The sequence below is a fragment of the Lissotriton helveticus genome, chromosome 3_1 (assembly GCF_964261635.1).
Source record: "Lissotriton helveticus chromosome 3_1, aLisHel1.1, whole genome shotgun sequence".
NCBI lineage: Eukaryota > Metazoa > Chordata > Amphibia > Caudata > Salamandridae > Lissotriton > Lissotriton helveticus.
In genome coordinates, this window is record NC_136061.1 from 1663331994 (window position 1) to 1663356866 (window position 24873).

Below are 24873 nucleotides of genomic sequence, written 5' to 3' on the forward strand. Positions count from 1 at the left end.
AAAGAGAGAGAGGTCAGAGAATAACTAAGTGGTTTTGTATAGAACACCAATTTCACCACCTTAGAAATATTTCTAGTGAGAGATGTAGGACAGAGGTTAACAACTTATTTTCTCTCCACGGCAGCCTTTCAATTGTATATTTGTGTTTGCAAATGTAGAGCAGAGTATATTCAAACTGTAAAAGGAAAACCATTAACATCTTAAGTAACTACACACTGAAACAAAACTTTTTAGCTTGATTTAGAGTCTGGGGGATGGGACACTCCATCACTAATGTGACATCTATAACCCCAAAAGTAAGCTTTAAGTAGCAGAAATTAAAATGATACTGGCCAGAGAGCATTTGCAGAGTTGGACACTCTAAAGACAGGTTTCCGAAAAACAGAGGGGCAGATCTACAAGAAAGTGCTGCAGCGCGGCACCGCAAGCCCTTTGGCTGCGCCACGCTGCGGCACTTTCAATGCACAGGAATGCAACATATTTACAATGATATGTTGCATTCCTGTGCTCTGCCCTGTGCTGGCGCACAAACAGCTGCCATGCGCCGGCGCATGCACCCTTGCACCATGGCGCAAGGATGCCTGCGTCATGGAGAGATTGTTCTGCACAAAAACAATCACTACAGGTATTTCCTCCGTCAATGCGTGCTGTAGAATGCAGTATGCATTGAAAGAGGAAAAAACAAGGAGAAATTAAATCATTTCTCCTCGTTTCGCCTCCCTACGCCTCCCCTAGGGTGGCGAGCATTCTAATGCGTTTCCAGCTTTACGATTCCTCGTAAATCTGGAAATGTGTCAGGTTCCATGGGTGTTGCGTGGGAACGCCCCTTTCACACAAAGTGTTGCGTGTAATGGGGCTGTATTTACAAGGACATTTACATTGTTGTTTTTTTTGTGTCCTTTAAACATATTCCATATGTACAAGAAAAAACATTGGACATTTACATTGTTGTTTTTTTTGTGTCCTTTAAACATATTCCATATGTACAAGAAAAAACTGTTATAGAAAGTCACAACATCTCAGTCTTCAAGGGACATAATTTTAGAGCCTGAATATCACCCGTGAGGCACACATTTGGTACCGCATGTATAATATAGTAGATCTCAATTTGTCATTGCACACCACAGTATTACGGCTCACTCCCACTGGAGAAGACAGAAGGCACTAGGGCCGGACTGGGAACAGCAACCGGCTCTGGCGATTTCTGCCCTACCAGCCCTCGGAGAAGGGGGCGGGTGGGGTCTAGCGAAAAGCACCGCTTCCGCTTTTGTTAAAAGGGGCAGGTAGAGCAGTATTGCTGCAAAACCTGGCGGGGACCTGTAAAAAAACGGCCCACACAGGCACAAAACCGGCCCCCACCACTCCGGCCCACCGGGGAAATGCCCGGTGCCCGCTGTGGACAGTCCGGCCCTGGAATGCATGCCCCATGTATCTTTTGTGTGTCCCCAGTTCCCCATTGTCCATGAATATGCTGCCAGGCTCCAGTGTTAGTAACACTGTTAATGAATGGCTCCTACCTGAGGTTTGATATTGGCTGCGAGCAGGGCATTAATAAGGCGGCTGTAATAGTCCAATCCAGCTTCATTCAGAGACTTCATTGTACCATCTGGCATAACCCTCGTCCAAGCGATGGAGAAACGGTAGTGGGTCACCTTGAGGTTCTTCAGGTTTGCAACATCCTCCTCGAACTGATAGTAGCTGTTACAAGCGACGTCTCCGTTCTCGTTATTTTCAACTCTCAAGACAGAGTGGGCAAACTGGTCCCAGATACTAAGCCCTTTGTTGTCATCCCTCCAGGCGCCTTCAATCTTTAACAAATACAAACAAAAAATATGTGTTTTTTTCAAACTGAAGTTGTGATTTCCAATTATTTCACCATCAAATTCAGGCTTTCATTGACTTTGGTAGAATGTTAGCAATCAGAAGGAAAACTAAAGTATCTAAGCTCCGGAGGGCTGATTTAGAAACAAAATTACCTTCATATATGCCTGCTTGGACTACACGAAAATAATGTAAACTGTGCAATAAACATATTGAAAATGGAATGTCTGGAAACTGGCAATTAAACTGTTAAATTAAAATTTGCAAACAATTCTGTTGGATATTTTAAACGGGGGAATACCCACAGTTTATCTTGTCTGCATCATGATGCACTTAAGCCTCATTTAGAGATGGGTAGAACTGAAGTATGTCAGTGGGAGAGACTGCGCCATCTCCACCACCAACATACACGTCCAACGGCCCGACGGAGTATGGTCCATTGGAGGTTTAGCCATTTATGTCGCCTGCCAAATTTAGAGTGGGCAGTGAAATGGGCAGTTTTCACTGTCCATTATAGCTGTGTAAAACCTGACAGTAAGGGGCAGTGAAATCTTGTAACTGATCCCCACACCATGAGGCTCATTGTTTTTTTTTTACACAAAAAAAAATCCCACTTTGGGATTTTGTTTTTGGAAATAAAAAAAATAAAGCTTTGCCATATGGCTCTGTCATGCTCATGGAGAGCCGTCTGTCAAACTTTCAATGTGTTGACAGAAACCACTGTAGGGGCGGGTCCTGCCAAAGATGTCTGCTGTGATGTTGGACATCTCTAAATTTGGCAGGCGGAATACCTCACGCATGGCCGTAATAGAGTGCTACGCTATACCGACAGAAGATACTCAATCCGCTGAGCTCAAAATTAGGCCCTTAGAAACTTAGGGCCATATTATCAAGCAAGGGCGATACATTATCGCCACTTTTATCGGCAGGAAACTGCCGCTAAAGCGGCGATAATGGGCTTGATAATATGCCCTTGTGAATTCCCATAGAAGCCCAGGTTAACACAAGCAGTTTCCTGCCGATAAAAGCGGCGATAATGTATCGCCTTTGCTTGATAATATGGCCCATACTGTGTTAAGTGAATCTACTTTATGCATTGCAGGTGCAAACAAGCATTGGCATAGCCAATAGGTCTCGCCTTTGGGACCTTATAAGTGTTTATCCATGCAGCATACAATCCTGCTTGCTACAACATCTACTGTTACTTCACATGTCACTGGTGAACAGCCACACACACCCAAGGATGAGCTTTCATGCTACTTAATTCCTCTGTGTGTGTTAGTGCATGTTAAGATTTGCACCTTCACCCATTATTCCTCACTATATGCAAGGAAGTTCTGCTGTCTGCAGCACTGTAACGAGCAGGGATACTGGAGAGCTTAGAGGCTGTACAGTGGCACTCACTCTGTGCAGGAAGCTGGGCAGTGAGACAGGAGTTGAAGCTACACTACTGCAGCTCCATGGATCTATTACTCTGTTTATATTTACCCTTTGGTGGCCTCAAATCAGTGATCCACATTCTAATATAAAGATCTTATTAATCATTTGATGCTGGCTGAGCAGGGTGTGGGAGGTGGAGGAGTGCTAGCAGAGATGGTGGAAGCTCAAGGGCGGGTGCTCCTTTTGGCTGATGAATAGCTCCCCCCAATGCTTGCAGCAGTAAAGTTCTACACAGGGCAGTGGTTGCGGGGAGAGCTGGGCAGCAGAGGGCAGCTGCAGGGGATGCTGGGCACTGTATGTTGACTAAGTGACATGTTGAACATCAGAGAAGCAGCTGGGCACTCTGAATAGATAGAGAGGCCTGTGAAGAATGAAGCTAGCCCTGGTGCTAGCCATAACCTGAGCATCTCAGCGTCCACTTTCTAGGGATGCTGGGGGTGGGGGCTCTGCATGTTAAATGAGTCGCAGAAAGGCCGGAGCACCTTCTGAATGGAGGGAGAGTAACCCCTCTCCGGTGGCATACGGGGTGGCTTTTGTACCTGTGTAACTCAATCCCCTCGCAATATAGATGCTAAAATCACAGCCGGCACTTCCACAGTTACTCACAGGTAATGAATCCCATGCAAAAGGACTTTCCTCCCTGAGCAACAAATAAGGTAAATGATATAAGTATTCATTCAATAATAGACATATTTTAAGACTCAGGTACAGCTGGTGAATAAACAAGGTCAGTACAAGTAAAAAAGTTTTTAAAGTAAGAATCTCGCTTAATTAGTCCATGCTTGGTGTTGTCCAAAAGTAAGAATCTTCCAATAAATCTTGTCCAAGATGGTCATTTATTTCAAATCAAGTGTCAACAAAGTCAAAGGTGCACTACATCCAATCCGTAGCAAAGCAGCCAACACGTGTTTCGTCATGCACCAGTCTGTGCAAATGACTTCATCAGGGCAGCAGTTCCAAAAGAACATACATTTAATTATAATACATCTTCCAAAAGAATTTTAACAAAACGGTGAAAACATCTTAAAAAAGTCAAGCTTCCATTAGTCCAATAGTTTCGAGTATGAAATAAGTAAAGGAATGCAGAACAACACCACTAAAGTGTTATAACGGTAGTAGTGAAAAATACAGCAAGTCACCAGGGTCTGAGATCCACCGCAGTGCACAAATTCACCAAAGAATAAAATATAATAAATATAGTTATATTTCACCTTCTGAAACTATTAATTTTGAAGTCCCAAAATTCTACTTGCCAATATGACGTTAGGCTTGTACACTGAAAAATATTTATGATAACCAAAGCAGGTATATCAAAAATTAAATCAAAGCGTATCAGCCTTCTAGCAAAGTCAATACAAGATACTAGACATTGATCAGTAATATATGGCTCAACGTGACACCCCACCTGAGTTCATAATCAAGTATCACTACCCCTTAAAAAGACACCAGTAATTCGGCTTCAAAAAGTATAGGTGACTCAATATCCCTTACTATAATGCTCACCCGAATTCTTCAGTTATTCCTCACTCCATAATATTGACTAAATCATAAATATTTAATTTCCAAAAGGTAACCTGAAAATAGAAACAGGGGGTAAATATACACCCCAGAACGAATATACTCCACTATCAACAGCAACCCTATATTGCTCACCTATAATTCGAGGTCAGCAACAAGAAAACTCAATATCGATCCAATAACTCCTATCCGTCAGTCCTGTATGCAAAAATAGGAATAACGTGTATATCCTAAATACATCCATTAACATTCAAACCCCATAAGCCCCATTCCGTGTTCAAAATCTCACAGGAAATTGTCCGTAATCAATAGTACCGTTTACGTAGCCTGAAAAAATAATAAATCAATATAAACTACCGGTCATAGATACTAGTTGTAGAGCATACATAAATCCCATAAAGAGCTAATCGCAAAATATCAACTGTTTGCACCGTATCAGTCTCTAACTGTATTACATGGCGTGCTCCCCGTGCGCCATTACAGAAGCTGTTTATAAAGTCGAAAACAAAATAGGCGCCATCTTGAAACGGTAAAAAGAACCCACTAATACAGGAAAGAAACGTATTACCTAGGCAATCAGTTCTCCCAATAGTATTTGTACCTACTTATGCATTATCTAATGCAATAGTATAAATTATAATGAATTATTAATTTCGTCGATCAACGAGCAATTTTCAGTCCGTAATAAAGTACATCATCACTTTCTATTAGTAATGTACATCCTACCGTCGGCTTACAGGAGACGCTAAAATAATATTAGTTCCCTTTATCTGAGTCTGATTCATCCTCAAATAAATATAATGTGCGTAAGAGTTACATTATATATGTTAGAATAAGTTTGAAAAATACACTCAGACATAATGGCCAAAGCCAGTGGTTCCCAAACTTTTTTGACCTGCGGCTCCCTGTACCTATTGGCCTTTGGCCGTGGCTCCCCATTATGTCACTTTTTTTTCGGGTGGGGGGATGTAAGCCCGGACTTAGAAGTACTTTCATTTCTCTTCATGAAAATAATTGGGATGAAGCCGATAAACATATTCTAATTATATTTGTATCAAAATTAAAATGAAAGCAGTCGTTTAATAATAAACTTTAAGTGTTAAGTGACTAAGTGCAGAGAAACATTCCTGCGTCTTCAGGTGCCTGTGTTAATCTCACTTTGCCTGTTCCGTGATCTTCGGGACCTCCTTTTCCCTCCATCTGTTTTGGGGCATCTCTCTGTTTGTACATATGTGTTGGTATTTTTGGAGCAGAGACCTAGTTGGAGTGAGATGTGTTCAAGAGTAGACGCTGACAGGGAGGGCTTTCTTAATTCCCCCACGACAGTCTCTTTTTAATTCAGATGTTCTGGATCAAGTGAAACAAACGATGTATATTTTAGTAGACACTGCAAATTGACATTCACCTCTGGGGTCAGGTCAAGCTGTGCACTCCCTTAAGTACTGCCTGGTACAAGCTGTACATACAGTCCGCACGGGCCCCAAACCCTTTAAATATGAATATTTACAAATATATTGTTTTTTAGATAAAAATGCAGCATTCAAACACTAAGGAGCGCAGAAATGAATAATGTATATTTCCCTTTCATCTGATGTTGTCCATTAAGAAAAAAATGGTGTTTTGGGGAGGCTTTTGTTTCTGTAAACAACAAACAGTAAAATGAATTGCTACAATTCTTTGGTGTGCCTGTAGCAGTTTTGTGTGTGTTTAAAAAAAAAAATGTAATTCCATCATATAAAATAATAAAATTCATATGCAAGACATTAACAATAACAGGACTACAGCAGTCACTTGCACACATATTTCTAGAAATCTCGGAGGAGGGTCTCTTTCTGTTGAGTCCTGGCTATCTCTTAGGGTGCTTCCCAAACCACAAATAAATTTAGTTATCTCCCCCCCCCCCCCCATTCTGGCTTCCCCCTTCCCTTTCAAAGCGCTAACAGCCAGGCCAGAGTTCAGGTCCCCATTAATGTTTCCCACTAAAGATGAACCATCATAATGTGTAGAGCCCTTGACATGCGCTCCCCTTGTGATCATCCTTACAAAGCCTTGTTGAAAATCAAAGCCCCTCCCAGACCAGTGAAGCAACCCCCTCAATATGTTTTTGCTACTGGATGAGCCAGCCTGGCCGCCTGGGACTGCTTTCGTTTCATCTTACTGCGGTGCCACACCTGGATAAACACAGGCTTATTTTTAATCACACAACAAAACCTCGTTCGAAATTAAAGGTTTTTTATATAAACATAAAAGCCACACTTCTGCTCTAGGACAGCCTCTGTGAACATTAAGATTCTGGCTGTAGGTTTATTTCGATAGCGTTATAAAAATGTGCCCCACCCCGAAGTACTGCATCTTTTTTTAAACAATTTTACTTGGAATAAAAATGAGTAACGATAGCAAATGCTTCTCCTGATTTAAACCACGGTCATAAAAAAACGACAACTCTCTGTCCCAAATGGGTTATTCGGCGCCACAAAGAATCTACAAACGTTCCACATTGCTAAAATATTAATCCGAACCTGCTACCTTTTCCACTTTCCCAAGCTGTGTGGCGCCCCTGGCTACTTCTAACGGCGCACCAGGGCGCCGCGGCGCACAGTTTGGGAACCACTGGCCAAAGCGATGACATCACTCACCTACGAAACGCAAGCAGCCCGGGCTGAGCGTGAGAGGGCGGGGGCTGCCGGCGCATGCGCGCTCCGAGCCCCGGCGCCAAAGCGGACTGCGGCATCTGAAGTCCCGGGTCCCAGGAGGGGGCCCGGGTGAAGACCAGCGCTGCGGAGGGAGATCGAGGATCGAGACTGACCCCCTGGCTGACGAGAGACAGAGACACGGAACACACTAAAAGAGCCCGGTGAGTTGGGGGGAGGGGGATGTGTGTGCGTGCGTCTGTCTGTGTGTGTGTGTGTGTGTGTGTGTGTTGTGTGTGCCTGCCTGTGCCTGCGTGTGTGCCTGCCTGTTCCTGCGTGTGTGCCTGCCTGTGCCTGCGTGTGTGCCTGCCTGTGCCTGCGTGTGTGCCTGCCTGTGTGTGTGTGTCCCTGCCTGTGCCTGCGTGTGCATGTGTGCATGTGTTGTGAACAGCCGGCCGGGATCGGAGCGCGTGACCTGATCCGATCCCGGCCGGCTGCGTGCTCGTGACAGTCTGTTGTCTCTGCCTAGTCCTTGAACGGGAAAATGGCTGAAATGATTGCAATAGATCGCTTTGCGACAGCAGGGGCTTTCGCCCCTGCATCGCAGGCGCGACCTAAAAACGGGTGCTCGGCTGTCCACAGTGCCAGTAAAACACACTTGACACCATCCTATGTACTATTATTCTACGTGACACTGTTAATTTATAGGTGAGGACTTAGTGTGAGGGTCAGGTGTATTTCTCACATTTTTTTAGGTGTCTTACTCAAATCCATGCCCATTCTGCTCCCATCGAGCCTTCTTGATGTTAATTAAAGTTGTGCCATTTTATTATAGTATGCACATAATCCATTTACAAACTCATGCTCCCTAATGTGTAACTGAACAATGCAGAAAATAACCTTCCTTGGCTTCATCAACCATCATTGTTAACACTTTACAAATCTAACGTCTGGTATACTAGGTATACGAAATGGGTTAGAATTATTATCTCCTCATAGTAGTAGGCATATAAGGCATTCTAGCTGGCTGGGTTGTGGCTAAAACGTGTTTTTATTTTGAGGAAGTGTTTAAATATTCATAATTTTGTATGCTCCCCTCACTCAAAATACATAGAGGAAATCAACCGTCTCCATTTCATTTTCATAAGGTATAACTCAATAAATAATCAATATCATGAGACGAAACAGACCTGCTCAAAACATATTTTATTACTTAGTACATACTCTTTATTATTATACAGCACCTTTGTTTTTATTATCTCAGGTTCCCTATCAAATTAAACCAAACTAGAAACATACTCATATATCAAAGCAATCACACACAATTATGCTAAAGGAGAGGCATCCATTCCATACATTTAAAAAACTGCTCAGAACTCCAAATTGGCATTACTATGAATTATTTAGCTAAATGTATGTTGGCCTAGACATCGGTTGACATATCTCCCAATGAATACAGTGTATGTCTACATTAATATCCTTTAATACATATCCTATATATGTATCAATGTCACTAAAACTTTATTGCTAACAATTTTGTAAGGGAAGTTACACTGACAAACGTTTCGGTGAAGAGAAACTGAAGATTAGTTATGCCACCTTCATCAGGGCGCTGAACAAAATATTTAAGTGGTGGCAAGAGCAATCCACGTGAAAGGAACAGGACATTCAGGGAGCCTGTTTCCAATTTGGGTATGATTGCAGTGGAGTATCGATAGGTAGTTCAGCTCTCCTTCTTAGGAATGTCAGTGGCAGGTAGCGCAAGGTTCTCCTTCTGGAGTATAATACAGAATCAGATCAAAATGCCCCAAAAAGGGGAAAAACCTTTCATTAGTACTTTTCCAACAGAGGTAGAGATATTCAAATACAACAAGGGGAGTTCAATGCATAAACAGGTGCTCGACTCTCCGCGGTGCCAGTAAAACCAAACTTGACATAATGCTGTGTATTATTATTCTATGTGACAATGTTAATTTATAGTTGAGGTGTTAGTGTTAGGGTCAGGTGCACTCCTTACTACCCTGGGTCTGGACTGGGAGGTACAAAAATGATGCTGTAACAGTCTCTTTGGCATCAGAACTTGCTTATATCATGCTAATTCCCACATCAGGACTGGTGTAATATAATGAGATTAAATAAAATAAGGAGTTGACATGAATGTCACAAACACATTTATCAATTCTAACCTGGTAAGATGCAGAAGCTGCGCTCCATGAAAAGTTTTCGGGAAACTCCCCATACAAAAACTCATCTTCTTTCGGCAATGGTATGCCGTTGTTCTGGATCACCTCTGCGTAGTATATTGCAGAGCGCTTGGGAGTTCTTGGTCGGTTGGGATTCGAAAAATCCACATGATGCAGCCCAAACCTGTAACTGTATCCAAAGATCCATTCAAAGTTGTCCATCAGCGACCAGGCTGTGTAACCTTGAAGGTTGACGCCATCCAAATTGCGGGCTGAAAAGATCAGAGAATATAATGTTGTCATGTTAACCACACAATACTTCGGCCACTGCTTCCATGGGGTTAACAAAGCCAGATGTCTCTAAAGGGGGTGTGACCTAAACAGTGAGGAGATTTCTGCCCATCAGGGCAGTTGTTATTTGCTTTACTGAAATAACCTTCTTTGAGACTGTGTGTCAGTAAAATTAAAAATGAATGCTGAGCAGGCAAAATATTATTGAATATTTGACCCCTTCTTCTTTAGGGATCAATTTGAATAATCATTATATGACACTGATCCAATGTATGTAATAACTGCTTATCAATCATTTCTTTTTCAATCATTTACTCCTTTGTACCTTGAAAACGTCAACATATTTCTTACAAACCACAAAGTTGCACCCTCAGCAATGATCTTTTGAATCTGTAATCTATTTTGCGGTACAACAAAAACATCCAGGGTCATATTTACTAAGATTTCACACAAGGCAGAGCAGCAAGGGAAGTTGCTGTGCTGCCCTGCATGGAAGGGAGAGATTAGAACTGTGCCATGCCTGCCAAGCAGTTCTGATCACTCATAGAGTGGCGCCTCTTGCCAATGCAGGTACCCTTGCACCACGATGCAAGGGGGCCACCATTGTGGTCAGAATGGTTTTTTTGCAGGAAGGGATTGCATGAGGTTAAATATTGTGAACAATCCTCAAACTTCATGTATCAATGGGCAAAGAAATAATTCCACGTATCAGCAAAGATATGCTAAATTTCTCTTATGATGAGAATGAGGTTAGCACAAAATCTCTGCTCATTGTTTAGAGGTTAACGGATAAGGCTCAATATGGATTGGTAAATCACGGCTCGTCACCCAACAGGGTATCCAGGTGCTTGCAGGTCCCGGAGGCCCATTAGAACAGCCAGGTCTTGATAGGAAAACAAGGAGAAAGCAGTGAAAACGAGGGAAAGGGAGGGGCACTCAGAAAACAGGTGAAAAGGCAAGAACAAAGCAGAGAAAAGGAGGGAAAAGCAAGGAGAAGACTCAAAAACAGGGGGAAAGCTGGAGAAAGCAGTGAAAACTAGGGAAAAACAAGGAGCAGGTACTCAAAAAATTGGGGGAAAAGCAAGGAGAAAGCAGTGAAAAAGAGCGAAAAGGAGTAGAAGACAATCAAAAATTGGAGAAAAAGCTGGGAGAAAGCAGTGAAAATGAGGGAAAAGCAAGGAACATGCACCCAAAAAACAGGGGAAAAAGCAAGGAGAAAACAGTGAAAGTGAGGGAAAAGCAAGGAACATGCACCCAAAAAACAGGGGAAAAAGCAAGGAGAAAATAGTGGAATTAAGGGAAAAGCAGGGAGTAGGCACTCAAAAAAAAGGGGGGGGAGGCAAGGAGAAAAGAGGGACAGGAGCGACATAGCAGCACAGTCTGCTCAGCACCTGCAGGTTATAAATGTGTCATTAAGAAGATTCCACAGTATACTATGTGCCTTCGGTGCCAATAAAGCAAAGAATGGCATGTACTGTTCCTGTTCTCTGTCATATCAAGATAAAGTATGTTTTACAACTGCAGGTCCTGTGTGTGAGAAATCCGGGTGGGAGGGTCCCAGTGCAATCAAAGTTACTGGGACCTGATGGTGTGAATAATGCTCTTTCAATGCTGGTGTTCTGGGTCCCTCGTCCTGCAGACCCTCGCACTGGTAGCCACCTACCACTAATCACACTTGACTCTGAGGGTGGCGAGGCAGAGCAGTCCAGGCTTTACTCACAGAGGGTCTGTGTGCCATAAACACAGAACTGAGAAATGTAATAGAAACAAATAACACTCAAAATACCAATGCTTAGTCAGTGCTGTTTGTTTTACAAAGGAAAAGTACTTTTATACATACACAACTAAATACCAAGCACAAAATTACAAATATATACAAAACAGTAAGTTGGGAAATAGAATGGGAACACCTTCTAAATTGCATCACGAAATACAGGGGTGCACACTAGGAAAAGATCACAGAAGTCAAATAATCCCGTAAGTGTGAAATAGACCCATTACTTGAGAGGAACTTTTAAAGGCTTGCGCGCCAGCAGACCCCAATCCCTAAAACCACAATACTTCCATATACGCCCATAAAAACATGTGGTATGCAATTATAAAAAAGTTTGGCCTATTGGCTTTCTAACAGTGTATCAGTCAACAGTAGAGAAGAAATATTTCATCAACAAACAGTTCTAGATGTTACCACAAAGATGCACATATTTTGCTTAGCACAATAAAAGAAGCCATTTCTGAGGCCTTCAACATCCATTCCAACTCAATCAATGAACATTTCAGTGAAAATCTTAATTCTATCACCACACGAGATTGCCACACAACCATAGAGGTTCTTTATGGTTTTCTAAGGTGCCCTTGTCCGCCAATGTCGAGCACCACTGATGCAAATATGAAATGGCTATGCCCTCTCCAGGGTTTATGGGGTGTTCCTTTGTCCTCAAACGGGAAACAGCTATCACATCGCAAGCGAAGCAACACATCTGATTACAATGTGGTCGTTACAACGACCGCGTTGTTACATCGTAGTACCATTACAACGCAAGTTGTTACAATGACTTGCTCTAGGGGTGCTCTAAACTAAGGAATAGTATAATTTACTATTCCAACACCTTCCCTACTGTTGCACACACTGGAGTTGGATTAGTAAATTATACTATTCCTGAGTCCAGTGCGCCCCCTAGGGCAAGTCATTGTAACAACTTGCGTTGTAATGGTACTCTGATGTAACAACGAGGTCATTGTAAAGCCTGTGTTGTAATTGCATACGTTGTAAACGCCTATATTCCCCCAGAGACTTTCCTTCTGCTGTCTTTGATTTAGACGCCGCCCAGTAGCGGATATTTTATGGAAAGTGTTTGATGTGCAAACTGCATTGGTGTAATAGCTCCTGCCTTTTCCTGGGGCACGGGCCCCAGTGCTTAATTTGTGCCGGTGCTTTCAGGTGCTCAGCACCGGCACTTAACAGTCGTCCAGGGACTCAGCTGGACATACCTCTGGCCCTGATGAGCCAATTTTGGTGAGGCTTGTGTTGTTTAGCTCCCACCATAACCAGTGCCTTTTAAGGGGCTTTAGGCCTCAAAAATTATTGGTGTTTTTTCTTGGTGTCTCAGAGGCTGTTTACATATTCTGTACATTGCTGCTCTGTTATTTCTAGCAGCAGTGGGTTGAAAGAGCATTGGACTTGACTTCCTGTCCAGCCTTTGGTAACCTCCTCAACCAGTATCATTCTGCTGCAGCATCCCACAGTCCTCAAGGAAGACCACTCTCCCTCCCTGCACTCCCCAAACAGCCAGGCCTTCGGCCACTTGCAGGGTCCTATGTGTCTAGCAGGAACCTGCAGTGCTCACTTTTCCTCCACCTCAGCCTATAAAAGCAAATGCTCTTGCGAGCGTGCATCGCTATCAAATGCTTGTTATAGCAGGGGAATTGAATTGAACACAGCAGCTGGGGGGTACCTATTATTTGCCAAAAAGGAAAATTTTGTTTTTAAAATTCAAAGCTTTTAAATTGTTTTCTGTCACTCTGTTTCTTGAGCACACGTCCTAACTAAATACTCACTTCCTGACGGTCCCACATTTTGTGGGCGAGCCGCCATCTTTGGGGAGGTCAGCACTCTAGTCGCTGAGCACTTTCCCTCCACCTCAGCCTATATAAGCAAATGCTCTCCGAAGGCAAACCCATCTGCGCCCGTCCGCGGCTGGGTCGCGCCATGCGTCACACCCCCTGGTCAAATTTCAAGAATAACGTATACCAAGTCGACTCTGCTGAATTTACAATACACGACTAAGGGTAATGTTTGTCAGCCCATCTCTCTAGGAAATGACTTTCAGGCATTAGTCTGCCCTACCTGCAATCTTGCCTTTAACAAAAGCCATTCTATACCTCCTCCCTCTGAAGAGGTAGGCATTACTCGGTTCGACACACGTTTCGGTAATAAGCATACCTTAACAAGTGTCCTACTGAACACCACATCACTTCCTAAACATAGGCATGAACTTGCTGATTTTATTGAGTTGCACTCGCCAGACACACTGTTCTTCACAGAGACTTGGACTCATCCCGCTTCAGAACCAGACCTAAATATCGCCATACCATCGGGCTACGATCTATATAGGATTGACAGGATAGGACAAAGAGGGGGAGGGGTCGCTATTGTTTATCACTCACACATGAAAGCAATCTTCTCCGAAATTCCTCATTTTAAAGAAGAGGCTATTTTATTTACTTTCAAAGCAAAAAGCAAAAAATCTGCAGAGCCAAAGAAAGGCTCTGGAGAAAGGAATAATCAGAATATGATAAAAAGTATTATGGAAATGCCTTAGCTAAATACAAGGAAGCTATAAACGAGGCAACATCTACCTATTTCACTGAGAAAATCATGGCTTCCAAAAATACCTCTCGAGAACTCTTTAAGACAGTCTCTAAACTATCCAAGCTTGCCAATACTAAACATTTTAAATCAACAAGTCAGTTTTGCAACAAACTTGCCAATTTTTTCCACGATAACGTAATAAAAGCATACAACGAATTTTCTACTGACGTAAATGAGACTAGATTAGTCGAATGCGAGCCGGATGCATCAAACACGCAAGTGTTCCTAAAAAAGTTTAGACATCTCACACAGGAAAAAGTTGAAAAACTCATCTTGACAACTCATTCAGGTTCCCCTTTGGACCCTTGCCCAGCCATGGTCTTTCATATGGCCCCGGAAGCCATTGCCAAGGTCCTGACACCCCTTCTGAATAACATTCTAGATCAAGGGCATTTCCCGACGTATTGAAAGAACTCTATTATAAAACCTATTCTGAAAAAGCCGACTTTGGACCCTTCGGAAATGGCAAACTATCGGCCTATTACTTCTTTACAATTCCCCTCTAAAGTTCTGGAGAGAGCAGTAAATGAAGAACTGCTAACTTTTATAGAGTCAAACGATATACTAGACCAAGCACAGCATGGCTTCAGGCCACGACATAGCACAGAGTCTGCACTGATTGCAGCCACTGAAAGCTTACGTGCGCAACTAGATCAGGGCGGGAAGGCAATATTAATATTGCTTGATTTATCCGCCGCGTTTGACACGGTTGATCACCATATACTTCTTCGACGGCTGGCAGAAATAGGTATCACAGATAGGGCCGCAGACATTCTTCAATCCTACCTAGCCAATAGACAACAAACAGTGACGTTAGATGAGCACAAATCTCACTCCTTTTTTATACCATGTGGGGTACCTCAGGGCTCGGCACTCTCGCCCACCCTGTTTAACATATATGTATCCCCACTGGCAAAGTTTATTCACTCCTTTGGCTTTACAGCCATATGCTACGCTGACGACACGCAAATTGTCGTCTCAATGACTGCTATATCAGAGGACCTGGCAGCACGTTTTAATTCATGCATGAGCAGAACTTTTTATTACCCGTTTGGGATTGACTTGCCATCAGACCTACTCCTCGCGGAACCCGCTCCGCGGGTCCCGCAGCGTGTGGAGAATTTGCCTGCAGTTTCTTGAAGGGGAAGCAGAGGGAAGTGTTTTTACGGGGCTGCGAGCGAGTGCGTGTGCTCACCAGGGACTGCAATTCCCAGGAGCGCCCGCCAGCCCGGAGCAGCAACACCTGGGCCGCTCTCCCCGACCCCTCCTACCCTTCCACCGAGCCCTTTTAAACAGCACTTTCTGTGACGGCGAGTGGGACGCTTTGCAGAACTTTTTATTACCCGTTTGGGATTGACTTGCCATCAGACCTACTCCTCGCGGAACCCGCTGCGCGGGTCCCGCAGCGTGTGGAGAATTTGCCTGCAGTTTCTTGAAGGGGAAGCAGAGGGAAGTGTTTTTACGGGGCTGCGAGCGAGTGCGTGTGCTCACCAGGGACTGCAATTCCCAGGAGCGCCCGCCAGCCCGGAGCAGCAACACCTGGGCCGCTCTCCCCGACCCCTCCTACCCTTCCACCGAGCCCTTTTAAACAGCACTTTCTGTGACGGCGAGTGGGACGCTTTGCAGAACTTTTTATTACCCGTTTGGGATTGACTTGCCATCAGACCTACTCCTCGCGGAACCCGCTCCGCGGGTCCCGCAGCATGTGGAGAATTTGCCTGCAGTTTCTTGAAGGGGAAGCAGAGGGAAGTGTTTTTACGGGGCTGCGAGCGAGTGCGTGTGCTCACCAGGGACTGCAATTCCCAGGAGCGCCCGCCAGCCCGGAGCAGCAACACCTGGGCCGCTCTCCCCGACCCCTCCTACCCTTCCACCGAGCCCTTTTAAACAGCACTTTCTGTGACGGCGAGTGGGACGCTTTGCAGAACTTTTTATTACCCGTTTGGGATTGACTTGCCATCAGACCTACTCCTCGCGGAACCCGCTCCGCGGGTCCCGCAGCGTGTGGAGAATTTGCCTGCAGTTTCTTGAAGGGGAAGCAGAGGGAAGTGTTTTTACGGGGCTGCGAGCGAGTGCGTGTGCTCACCAGGGACTGCAATTCCCAGGAGCGCCCGCCAGCCCGGAGCAGCAACACCTGGGCCGCTCTCCCCGACCCCTCCTACCCTTCCACCGAGCCCTTTTAAACAGCACTTTCTGTGACGGCGAGTGGGACGCTTTGCAGAACTTTTTATTACCCGTTTGGGATTGACTTGCCATCAGACCTACTCCTCGCGGAACCCGCTCCGCGGGTCCCGCAGCGTGTGGAGAATTTGCCTGCAGTTTCTTGAAGGGGAAGCAGAGGGAAGTGTTTTTACGGGGCTGCGAGCGAGTGCGTGTGCTCACCAGGGACTGCAATTCCCAGGAGCGCCCGCCAGCCCGGAGCAGCAACACCTGGGCCGCTCTCCCCGACCCCTCCTACTCTTCCACCTATTGTGTGCACACTCTATAATAGCCACCAGTACTCCCGCAGCGCGGGAGAGCGCGCGGGAGAAGCCCGGGACAAGGGCGGGACCGTCTGTGGCCGTCCGGGGCCGCAGGAGGCCGGGCTGGGCCACGGTATTGTTATTTGTATTTCAATATTGTATGTCATTTTAATTATTTATATTTTATACTTGCCCACTGTCTTGCCGTTGTTAGTGTGTTTCAAGGTATCAAACAGGAGTAGATAATATTTCCTTTTCTACCTTATTTCTCGGTAGATATGAGCCACTCTGCCCCCCCTGGTGTGGGTAGCTTTCCACTTGGCCCCCTTGACAAATTTTTAAAAAAAACATCCAAGGACGTTGACAGGGATCTCCTCCTTGCCGAAAGAAGAGCTGTGCGACGACGCTCAATAGAGCAACTGAAGAGAAGCCAATTGCCTCTCCCATCAGACTCAAATCTTACTCAGGCCACGGACGCCCGGGAGCTGAGCTCGATTGAGGATGATGGTACTGATATTAATCAAATTCCCAGCATATTTAGGTTTCCTATTATCTCGCCACCATGTGCTAGTGCAACTAGTGGTGACCAGTTACTTTGTATTCCTATTGATCACTCAAGCTTTGCGGATGCTAATATTTTAGATAGCCAACCTAAGGATAGGGGGCCCTGCCCCACGCTGCCCAACCCCTCACTGGTCTGTATTGAACCCAGTGAGAACATACCCCTGAAGTGTGTGGGCGGTGTTGTTATTGGGCCTGATCATGTTAAGAGGGTGGTGAGTTCCCCTCCAAGGAAAAGAAGGAGAAAGGGTGGGGTAAAAAGGAAAGGCCAAAATTGTCGAACTGTAATTACACCGCCTCCAAGTGTAAGCCCAGATCAACCAATCCCTTATCTTGTAGAGTTACCGACGCCAGAAATACAAACCTTCCCTATTCCGGATTTGGCCCTTGATGGACTTAGTGAGGCGTCTTGTGTCATCATTGAGAAGCTCATCAAGTCTTACATGTTACCTTTGCTGGAGCGTGTTAGGGTTGTGAGTGAAAAATTGGATCGCCTCCTGGTGACCTCTGAGTTAATACAGCCTTCCACCTCTGTTAAGGGCAAGGGTGTTCCTATCACCGCCCAACCTACTAAACCCATGACAGGTATCCTTATTACTAATACCAGTAAAAATCCTAATAGTGTCACTAATGCAGTCACCATTCCAATTAAAGTGCCGGCTGTGGCTGCTAAACCCCCAAGACCAGCCAGCACGGCCAATGCGAATCCCAGGGCAGCTGTTAGTAAACTCCCGCCACAGGGAACTGTGAAACAACTAAGGAAAGGGGAGGGCACACTGGCTTCTTCTACTGGTAACCTCCACAAACCCCCATCAAGGAGGCAAAATGTGGATTTGCCGCCGGACTCTATGAATTTTGTTATTGTAATGACTGGTGTGCCACCTGTCTTGGAAGGGGATCGGGAAAACAATGAAAGTTTAAAAAATAAAGTCATCTTTTGGCTAAAGACAAATAGACCCCTTCCTGCACATCTCAACGGGGACATTGTCACGGTCAGAAGATGCCAATGGGTGGGGGTACGCCCAAAGGATATAGAGGGTGATATAGTTATCATTAACTTTAGGGACAACAGAGTAATCTCTTACATTTCAGATTGGTTTGTAGGGAAACAAGAGGGAGGGGTCTCTACTAGGAATCTTAGTTATTTATATCCTGAGACCCTGATCAATCAAACTGAACGACCCCATGTTTCTAACACCAAAAGTCTCCTCAAATGGTCCAACTTTACACCTAACTTTTATGGTCCTCAAATTAATCCTGAGGAACGGTATCGTTCCTACGCCCAATCTACATATAATTGTCCCCCGCAAACACCGGGTTGGGCTAAAATTAAATTTCAACCTCCCGGCCCTCCAGTTATACCTAATAACTCTGTCACAAACTATCCTCTGTATCCCATAGTTCCTTTCAACCATGTCTTTCCGCAGGTCCAGCAACCCCATAACCTCTTTCCAGTATATCAAAATCCAACTAGCTTTAACCCTAAAGACCACTGGAATATACCGCTGAGGAACCTTTATGACCCCTTATCAGGGTTATCATCAAATGATTGACCAGTATTGGCAATAAGGGATGATGGTTCTTATCCGGATCACTTAGGAGGGGGGGCGGTTCATTTTAATTCATCCAATCCTCCTGGAAGCTCTGTTGAGCACCCATGTAACTACATGGAGGGGGGCATGTCTAATGGAGTGGAGATGGGTACTTTGGATTTGTTATTATCCCCTCTACCCACATTGAGTGTTACTATAGTGGGTACAAACCAACTCCCATGTCCTAAAGTTGGGTCTGCAGGGTTGACGTTGTTGGGTATGAGCTTGGTTGCTCCTGGCCATGAAGAATCTCCCCCCCTGTCTAATGTTCCCCACGTTTCTGAGAATACTAACCTATGTGAACAAATGTACAATAAGGGTACTGTTATGGGTTGTTGGAACATTGCAGGGTTAGAATCTCGAATTTGTATCCCTGATTGGGTTGAGTTTATCTCATTAGGAGATATTTGGTGTTTTCAGGAGACTTGGGCAATCCCCCCAGTGTATCTCCATGGTTTTCTGAATTTTTATAAACCCGCGATTAAAGGCCTAAGAGGTCGGGCTATGGGTGGCCTCACAATATGGGTTCGTCAAGCCGCTGGTGTAACTGTCAATGAAATTTTTATTGATTGTTTAGATTTATTGATAGTTAGCATACGAACATGCAGTGGACTGGACATATTGTTGATCAATGTTTATGCTAGGGGAATGACGGGTGGCAGAGTCGCACATACCCTTACTTGCTTGGATGAGTTTTTATGTTCTAATGTAAATTCGGGTCATGTAGTGCTTATGGGTGACCTTAATACCTGCTTTGAACCATTAAGTAATGATGATGGCCTGTTAACAAATGCAGAGGACGAGATCTGGGGTATTCCACAACTTGAATTACCCCCGATAAACAAATGGTCTCAAGCAGCTTCTTATATTAAAGGTCTTTGTCTGAACTGGGGGCTTCGAGCACTCAATGGTCGGACTAGCTCGGATAGGTTGGGTAATTATACCTTTTTTAACGGTAGACACAGTAGTCGTATTGACTACATTTTAGTTGACATAACAATGTGGCCGGTGGTTTTGGATATGGCTGTTAAACCGCGCCAAGAAAGTGACCATGATCCCTTGGTGGCAGAACTGAAGGACTTTAGTTTCCACGGGTTGGTTGCACGACACCCTAATCCTGTACAGGAGGCGGTAGTACTTTCAAATGATATGAGGAGGGTACGATGGCCAAAGGTCTCGGTAGACGTGGAAGCTCGCAATAAGATCAGAGCTCTGGTCTCAAACTCCCTGGCAGAAACTGATAAGTGTGATGCACAGAATTTAGATTTTGCAGCTATTCATGCCAGCTTGTTTTTATCCCTAAAATCTTTTTTTGTTAAATATGTTGCAAATAAAGGGAGAGGGAAGGGTAAGAAACCATTAAACTGGTTTAACGAAGTCTGCAGAAAGTCTCATGCAGATCTGTTTAAGGCTCTAAAATCAAAAAACCATGCCCTAATTAAAGTAAGTAGGAAAGCTTTTAACGAAGCAAAGCGCCATGCCAAAGCTGATTGGGATAATGAGCGATGGACATCGCTATCTGAGGCTTGTGGGAGTAGGAACTTACAGCAGTTCTGGCACCTTCTTAGGTGGGGTAACTCACAGGACGATCGCCCAAGCCCTGCTTCTGTGGAACCACAAAAATGGGTGTCTCATTTTGTGGAACAATTTAGATGTTGTAACACAGCGTATGTTTCTATAAGATGGCCATTATCCTTTGACACTCTTGTGTTTTCGGCTAAGGAAGTTGAAGCAGTTTTGAGAGCTATCCCTAGGGGCAAAGCGCCTGGTCCAGACTGTATCCCTGCGGATATTTTTTTGGAGGATCATGACCTTTGGGTTCCATACCTGGTGCGCTTGGTTAATGCATTGGCAGCGGACGCCAGAGTACCCGACTCCTGGGCTGGTGCCGAAATATTGCCTATCTTTAAGAAGGGCTATCGGTCGGTTCCTTCCAACTACCGGCCGATCAGCTTAATAGACGTGGTACAGAAGATTATTACCCGTCTTTTGCTCACTAGGATCCAGGCATGGATAGAGGAGTATGATATCCTCACCCCTCTTCAAGCAGGGTTCCGTTCCCATGTGAGCACTTTGGATCAGGCATTTCGTTTTATGCTTTTGCACTGGAAGACTGTTACCTTGGGGAAAGGCAACCTGTATGCGGCCTTCGTGGATCTTAGGTCAGCATTTGACCTGGTCCCGAGGGCAGGTTTATGGAACTCCCTATTGGATATGGGTATGCCCCCTATATTGGTACGCCTCATAGTGAATCTTCACGCCCAGACCTTTGCGTATGTGCGCTGGGGAAAGCCGGGAGAGGTGACGGAAAATTTTCCAGTGGACAAGGGTGTCAGGCAAGGCTGTGTCATGGCCCCTACCCTGTTCTCCCTATATATCAACGGGGTTACCAAATACTTTGATAACTTCTCCACGGATGCCCCAAGTCTGGCCGGCCTGCGAATCCCCCTGCTCATGTTCGCAGACGATACTCTCCTGATTTCACGAACCAGACAGGGTCTGCAAAAGGCTCTGACAAGGTTCGAGAGTTTCTGCAGCGACCATGAGCTGGAGGTGAACGTGTCGAAAACCAAATTTATGGTTTTGAGGGGGCACAAGCAAATAAACGCCAGGGTCTCCATGGGGGATATCCCCCTGGAGCAAACAAAGCACTTCACCTACCTGGGTGTTACCTTTAGCGACACGTTGAGCTGGACCCATCAGATTGAGCTCATGACTTTGAAACACCAACAGTTGGGCGGGGCGCTGATTAAGGAGCATAAAGGCTCATTTACGAGGCCAATGTCCCCGCTTATGAAGATCTATGGTGGGAAGGTATTATCAGCAGTCCTCTATGGTGCGGAACTATGGGGTGGCAGTAATCTGAATCCATTAACACAAGCCCAAAATAAATTCCTAAGAATGTCTACAGGCCTACCGCAGTCGACCCCTTTAACTCCTCTTCTTTATGATCTTGGGTGCCACTCGGTGGTGGACCAAGCAAGACTTCGTCCATTGGCATTCTGGCGTCGTTTGTGGACAACACCTGAACTCCACTATTATGCTGAAGCATGTCAGGAGGTTAAAAATAGTCTTGGTGCCATGAATATTGGTTGGTTCAGAGACCTTAAGGCTACTTTATTTGCACTGGGTCTTGGCATCTTGTGGTCCTCACCTGAGTCAGCCACTTTCCCTTCTAAAAGGGACCTTAAAAAATGTTATTGGGACTGGGTGACTCTTAATATGTACCTGAAATCAAGCACCAGCAGCCTCACCGGCTTGTTTATTGTACATAAGGATGTGCCCAAGTTAGAAGGGTATTGGGACACTATAACTAAACCCCTGGACCGCAAATTATTTTTTCAATTCAGATGCGGCTCGCTTCCCCTTGGGGAGTTTACTAAAAAGTGGGGAACTGAAAGGACGGGGTTTTGTCCCAAGTGTTATGGTACTGGGGAGAGCCTGAATCATTTTTTGTATGTATGCCCTCTATATTCTGCTCCAAGAGCCAAATGGCTTAGACCGGTCTGTAGACATTTGGGTACCCGATTGGCTGTGGAAGCAACTAGACTGTTAAGAACTAGCCTAGATTCCCTTATTGTTGTTGGGGTTGCCAAATTCTTAGGTTGGGCTTGGGTGCTTAGAAGCAGGCTTATTAAAGGTACTCAAATGGTGGCAGCCTAGTTCTTGGTAACCGCCTGACCTATGGTTGCATTAGAGCCCTTATGTAGAATTTAACATATTGGTTTAAGAAATTGATTAGTTTCAACTGAATTACATACTCGTTTCAAATTGATTTATGGTTGTATTAAAACCTTTTTATAAAATGTTTGTATACATGTACAAGAAGCTGATTAGTTATAAATGATTTAATACTTGTTTTTTAACTGTTTTACATGTATGTATATATTGTATTTTATGTCTTTTATGATGAACTAATCGAATAAAGACTTCTTGAACTTGAGCCATATTATCAATTGGATGCAAAGCAATTGCTTAAAGTTGAACACCGGGAAGACTGAGGTAGTAACGTTTGGCAGGGACTCTTCACTTTGGAACTCCTCTTGGTGGCCTGATACAGAGGGATCTTGCCCTCAACCCGTAAAAATGGTAAAAAATCTCGGAGTCCTAATTGACGATCATCTTTCCCTATCAGACCAGGTCAACAGCATTACCTCTTCCTGTTTCTATACCCTGAAAATTCTTAGGAAAATCCTAACTTTCATCCCTATGCCCCTCAGGAAAAGGCTAGTCACAGCTCGGATTTTGTCGAAAATCGATTACTTCAACTGGAGCCAAAAAAAGTTTGACACATAAACTGCAGACTCTACAGAATGCAGCTGCGCGACTACTACTGAATCTACCCAAATTCATCTCCATTAGTCATGCAATTCGAGAACAGCTGCACTGGCTCCCTAGGATCCAATTTTAATCCTTGTGTATCTTACATAAGGCATTGCATGAAAAAGGACCAGGACAGATCAGACAATATGTTGAGCGTTATGCTCCACAGAGAGTTCTCCGCTCCGCCTCGACATCCTTACTTATAGTTCCAAGGATAAAGACGCTGAAGTGGGGCGGTAGAAGCTTCCGATTTTTAGCTCCGAAGCTATGGAACTCTATGCCCCTGCATCTTAGAACCCAAAATAATCTACTTCAGTTTAGGAGGGACCTCAAAACCTGGCTGTTTTAGCTGTACAAAACTAGCTGTATTTCTACTTACTCTGTATTTTGGATAGTTAAGCGCTAAGACGCCACGGCATACACACGCTCTACAAAAACCCTCATTTCATTTCATTTCTCACTCATTGGGCATCCATTGCCAGGATCAGTTTAAAGAAGTCCAGAGGTTCCCATTTCTTCAGTATCCCCAGCAAATCTGCCCTCTACTGGCAACTATGCAGGGGTGGGGCACTTGTGCCTCTAGCTTTGGAGTTAAGTCCAACATGCATTCTCCACACATAACCCAAAATCTAGACAAGGTCCTCTTTTTCGCAATAGTTATTTTCTGTACAGGGTTTTTAAATAGTACTGGAGAGCTATCGAGAGTTATAAAAGGTAAGAGTCCCTAATCAATCTGGAGTTCCCCCATCACCCTCCCCCTTACTTCCACTTCCAGCGAGCAGCCCTTTGGCTGTCCAAACCCCAGAACAACACACGAGGAAGATTCAGGATGGCATTTTGAAGCAAGATGCTCATTTGAACCAAACTCTTCTCAGTCAGATTTGGCTTGCTCCCTACAAGACGTCAAAGAAACTCCATTAAGGAGTCCAATTCCTCCTCTCTCTTTGGCCGATGTGAATGACCCTGCCAGTGATTGACACAGCGAGGCATCTAATTACTTTCCAGAGATTTCTACGCCACCACCTTCTGTCCCAGGAGAAGGCTACCCCCATGGTGGGTTCATTGTTCAGGGAGAGCTATGAACTGCCAAATAGCCAACAGACTGATTGACTTAGCCCAGCAGGGTAACTCGAAGCCTGAAGTACACTAAGGCTGGCTCAGAGAAATATGTTTAACAATAAATTAAGTACATACAGTACAAAATGTAGGATGTGCATTCTGAACCCTGAGATTATTCATAATGTACATGCCAATCTTTTTCTAAAGTTGTGCCAATCAAAAGTTGATTTTTAGCACATAGTAGAGTACTCACAGTTAAACATTACCGATTTTACGTTTCACCTAAAAAGAAAGGGGCCCTTTTCTTTTTGGATTCCCAGTTAAATTATGAGGCTGAAACAGTCCATAACTAAAGACTTGGGATCCATCTGCCACATTGCTCCCTGTGTGTAGAAGTCACACTGAGTGCGACAACAGTCTTCCTTACTGACACTGCATAAGTGTGTACATAGGTGTTCAAGTGTTCCTTCATAAGCTCTTACTTTTAAAAGGAGAGCAAAGGTGAGTACAATCCAAAACATTTTTTAACTGAAGTTTACAGTGGGTGAGACTTCACTAGGGACACTTACAGGTGAGATTGAAAAAGTATAAGGTTCAATATCAAAAACAAATGGCACTTCTCAT

The 24873-nt window shown here is 44.5% G+C and overlaps 1 protein-coding gene across 1 annotated transcript in view; it reads right to left on the minus strand.

Moving 5' to 3' along the window:
• Positions 1 to 24873, minus strand: part of LCT (lactase) — a 217610-nt gene that overhangs the window by 85801 nt on the left and 106936 nt on the right. Inside the window, exons 9-10 of the mRNA XM_078682454.1 lie at positions 9596 to 9864; positions 1518 to 1808 (exon numbers count right to left, since the gene is read on the minus strand). Coding sequence (XP_078538580.1) covers positions 1518 to 1808; positions 9596 to 9864 — 560 coding nt within the window. The remainder of the gene's footprint in view (positions 1 to 1517; positions 1809 to 9595; positions 9865 to 24873) is intronic.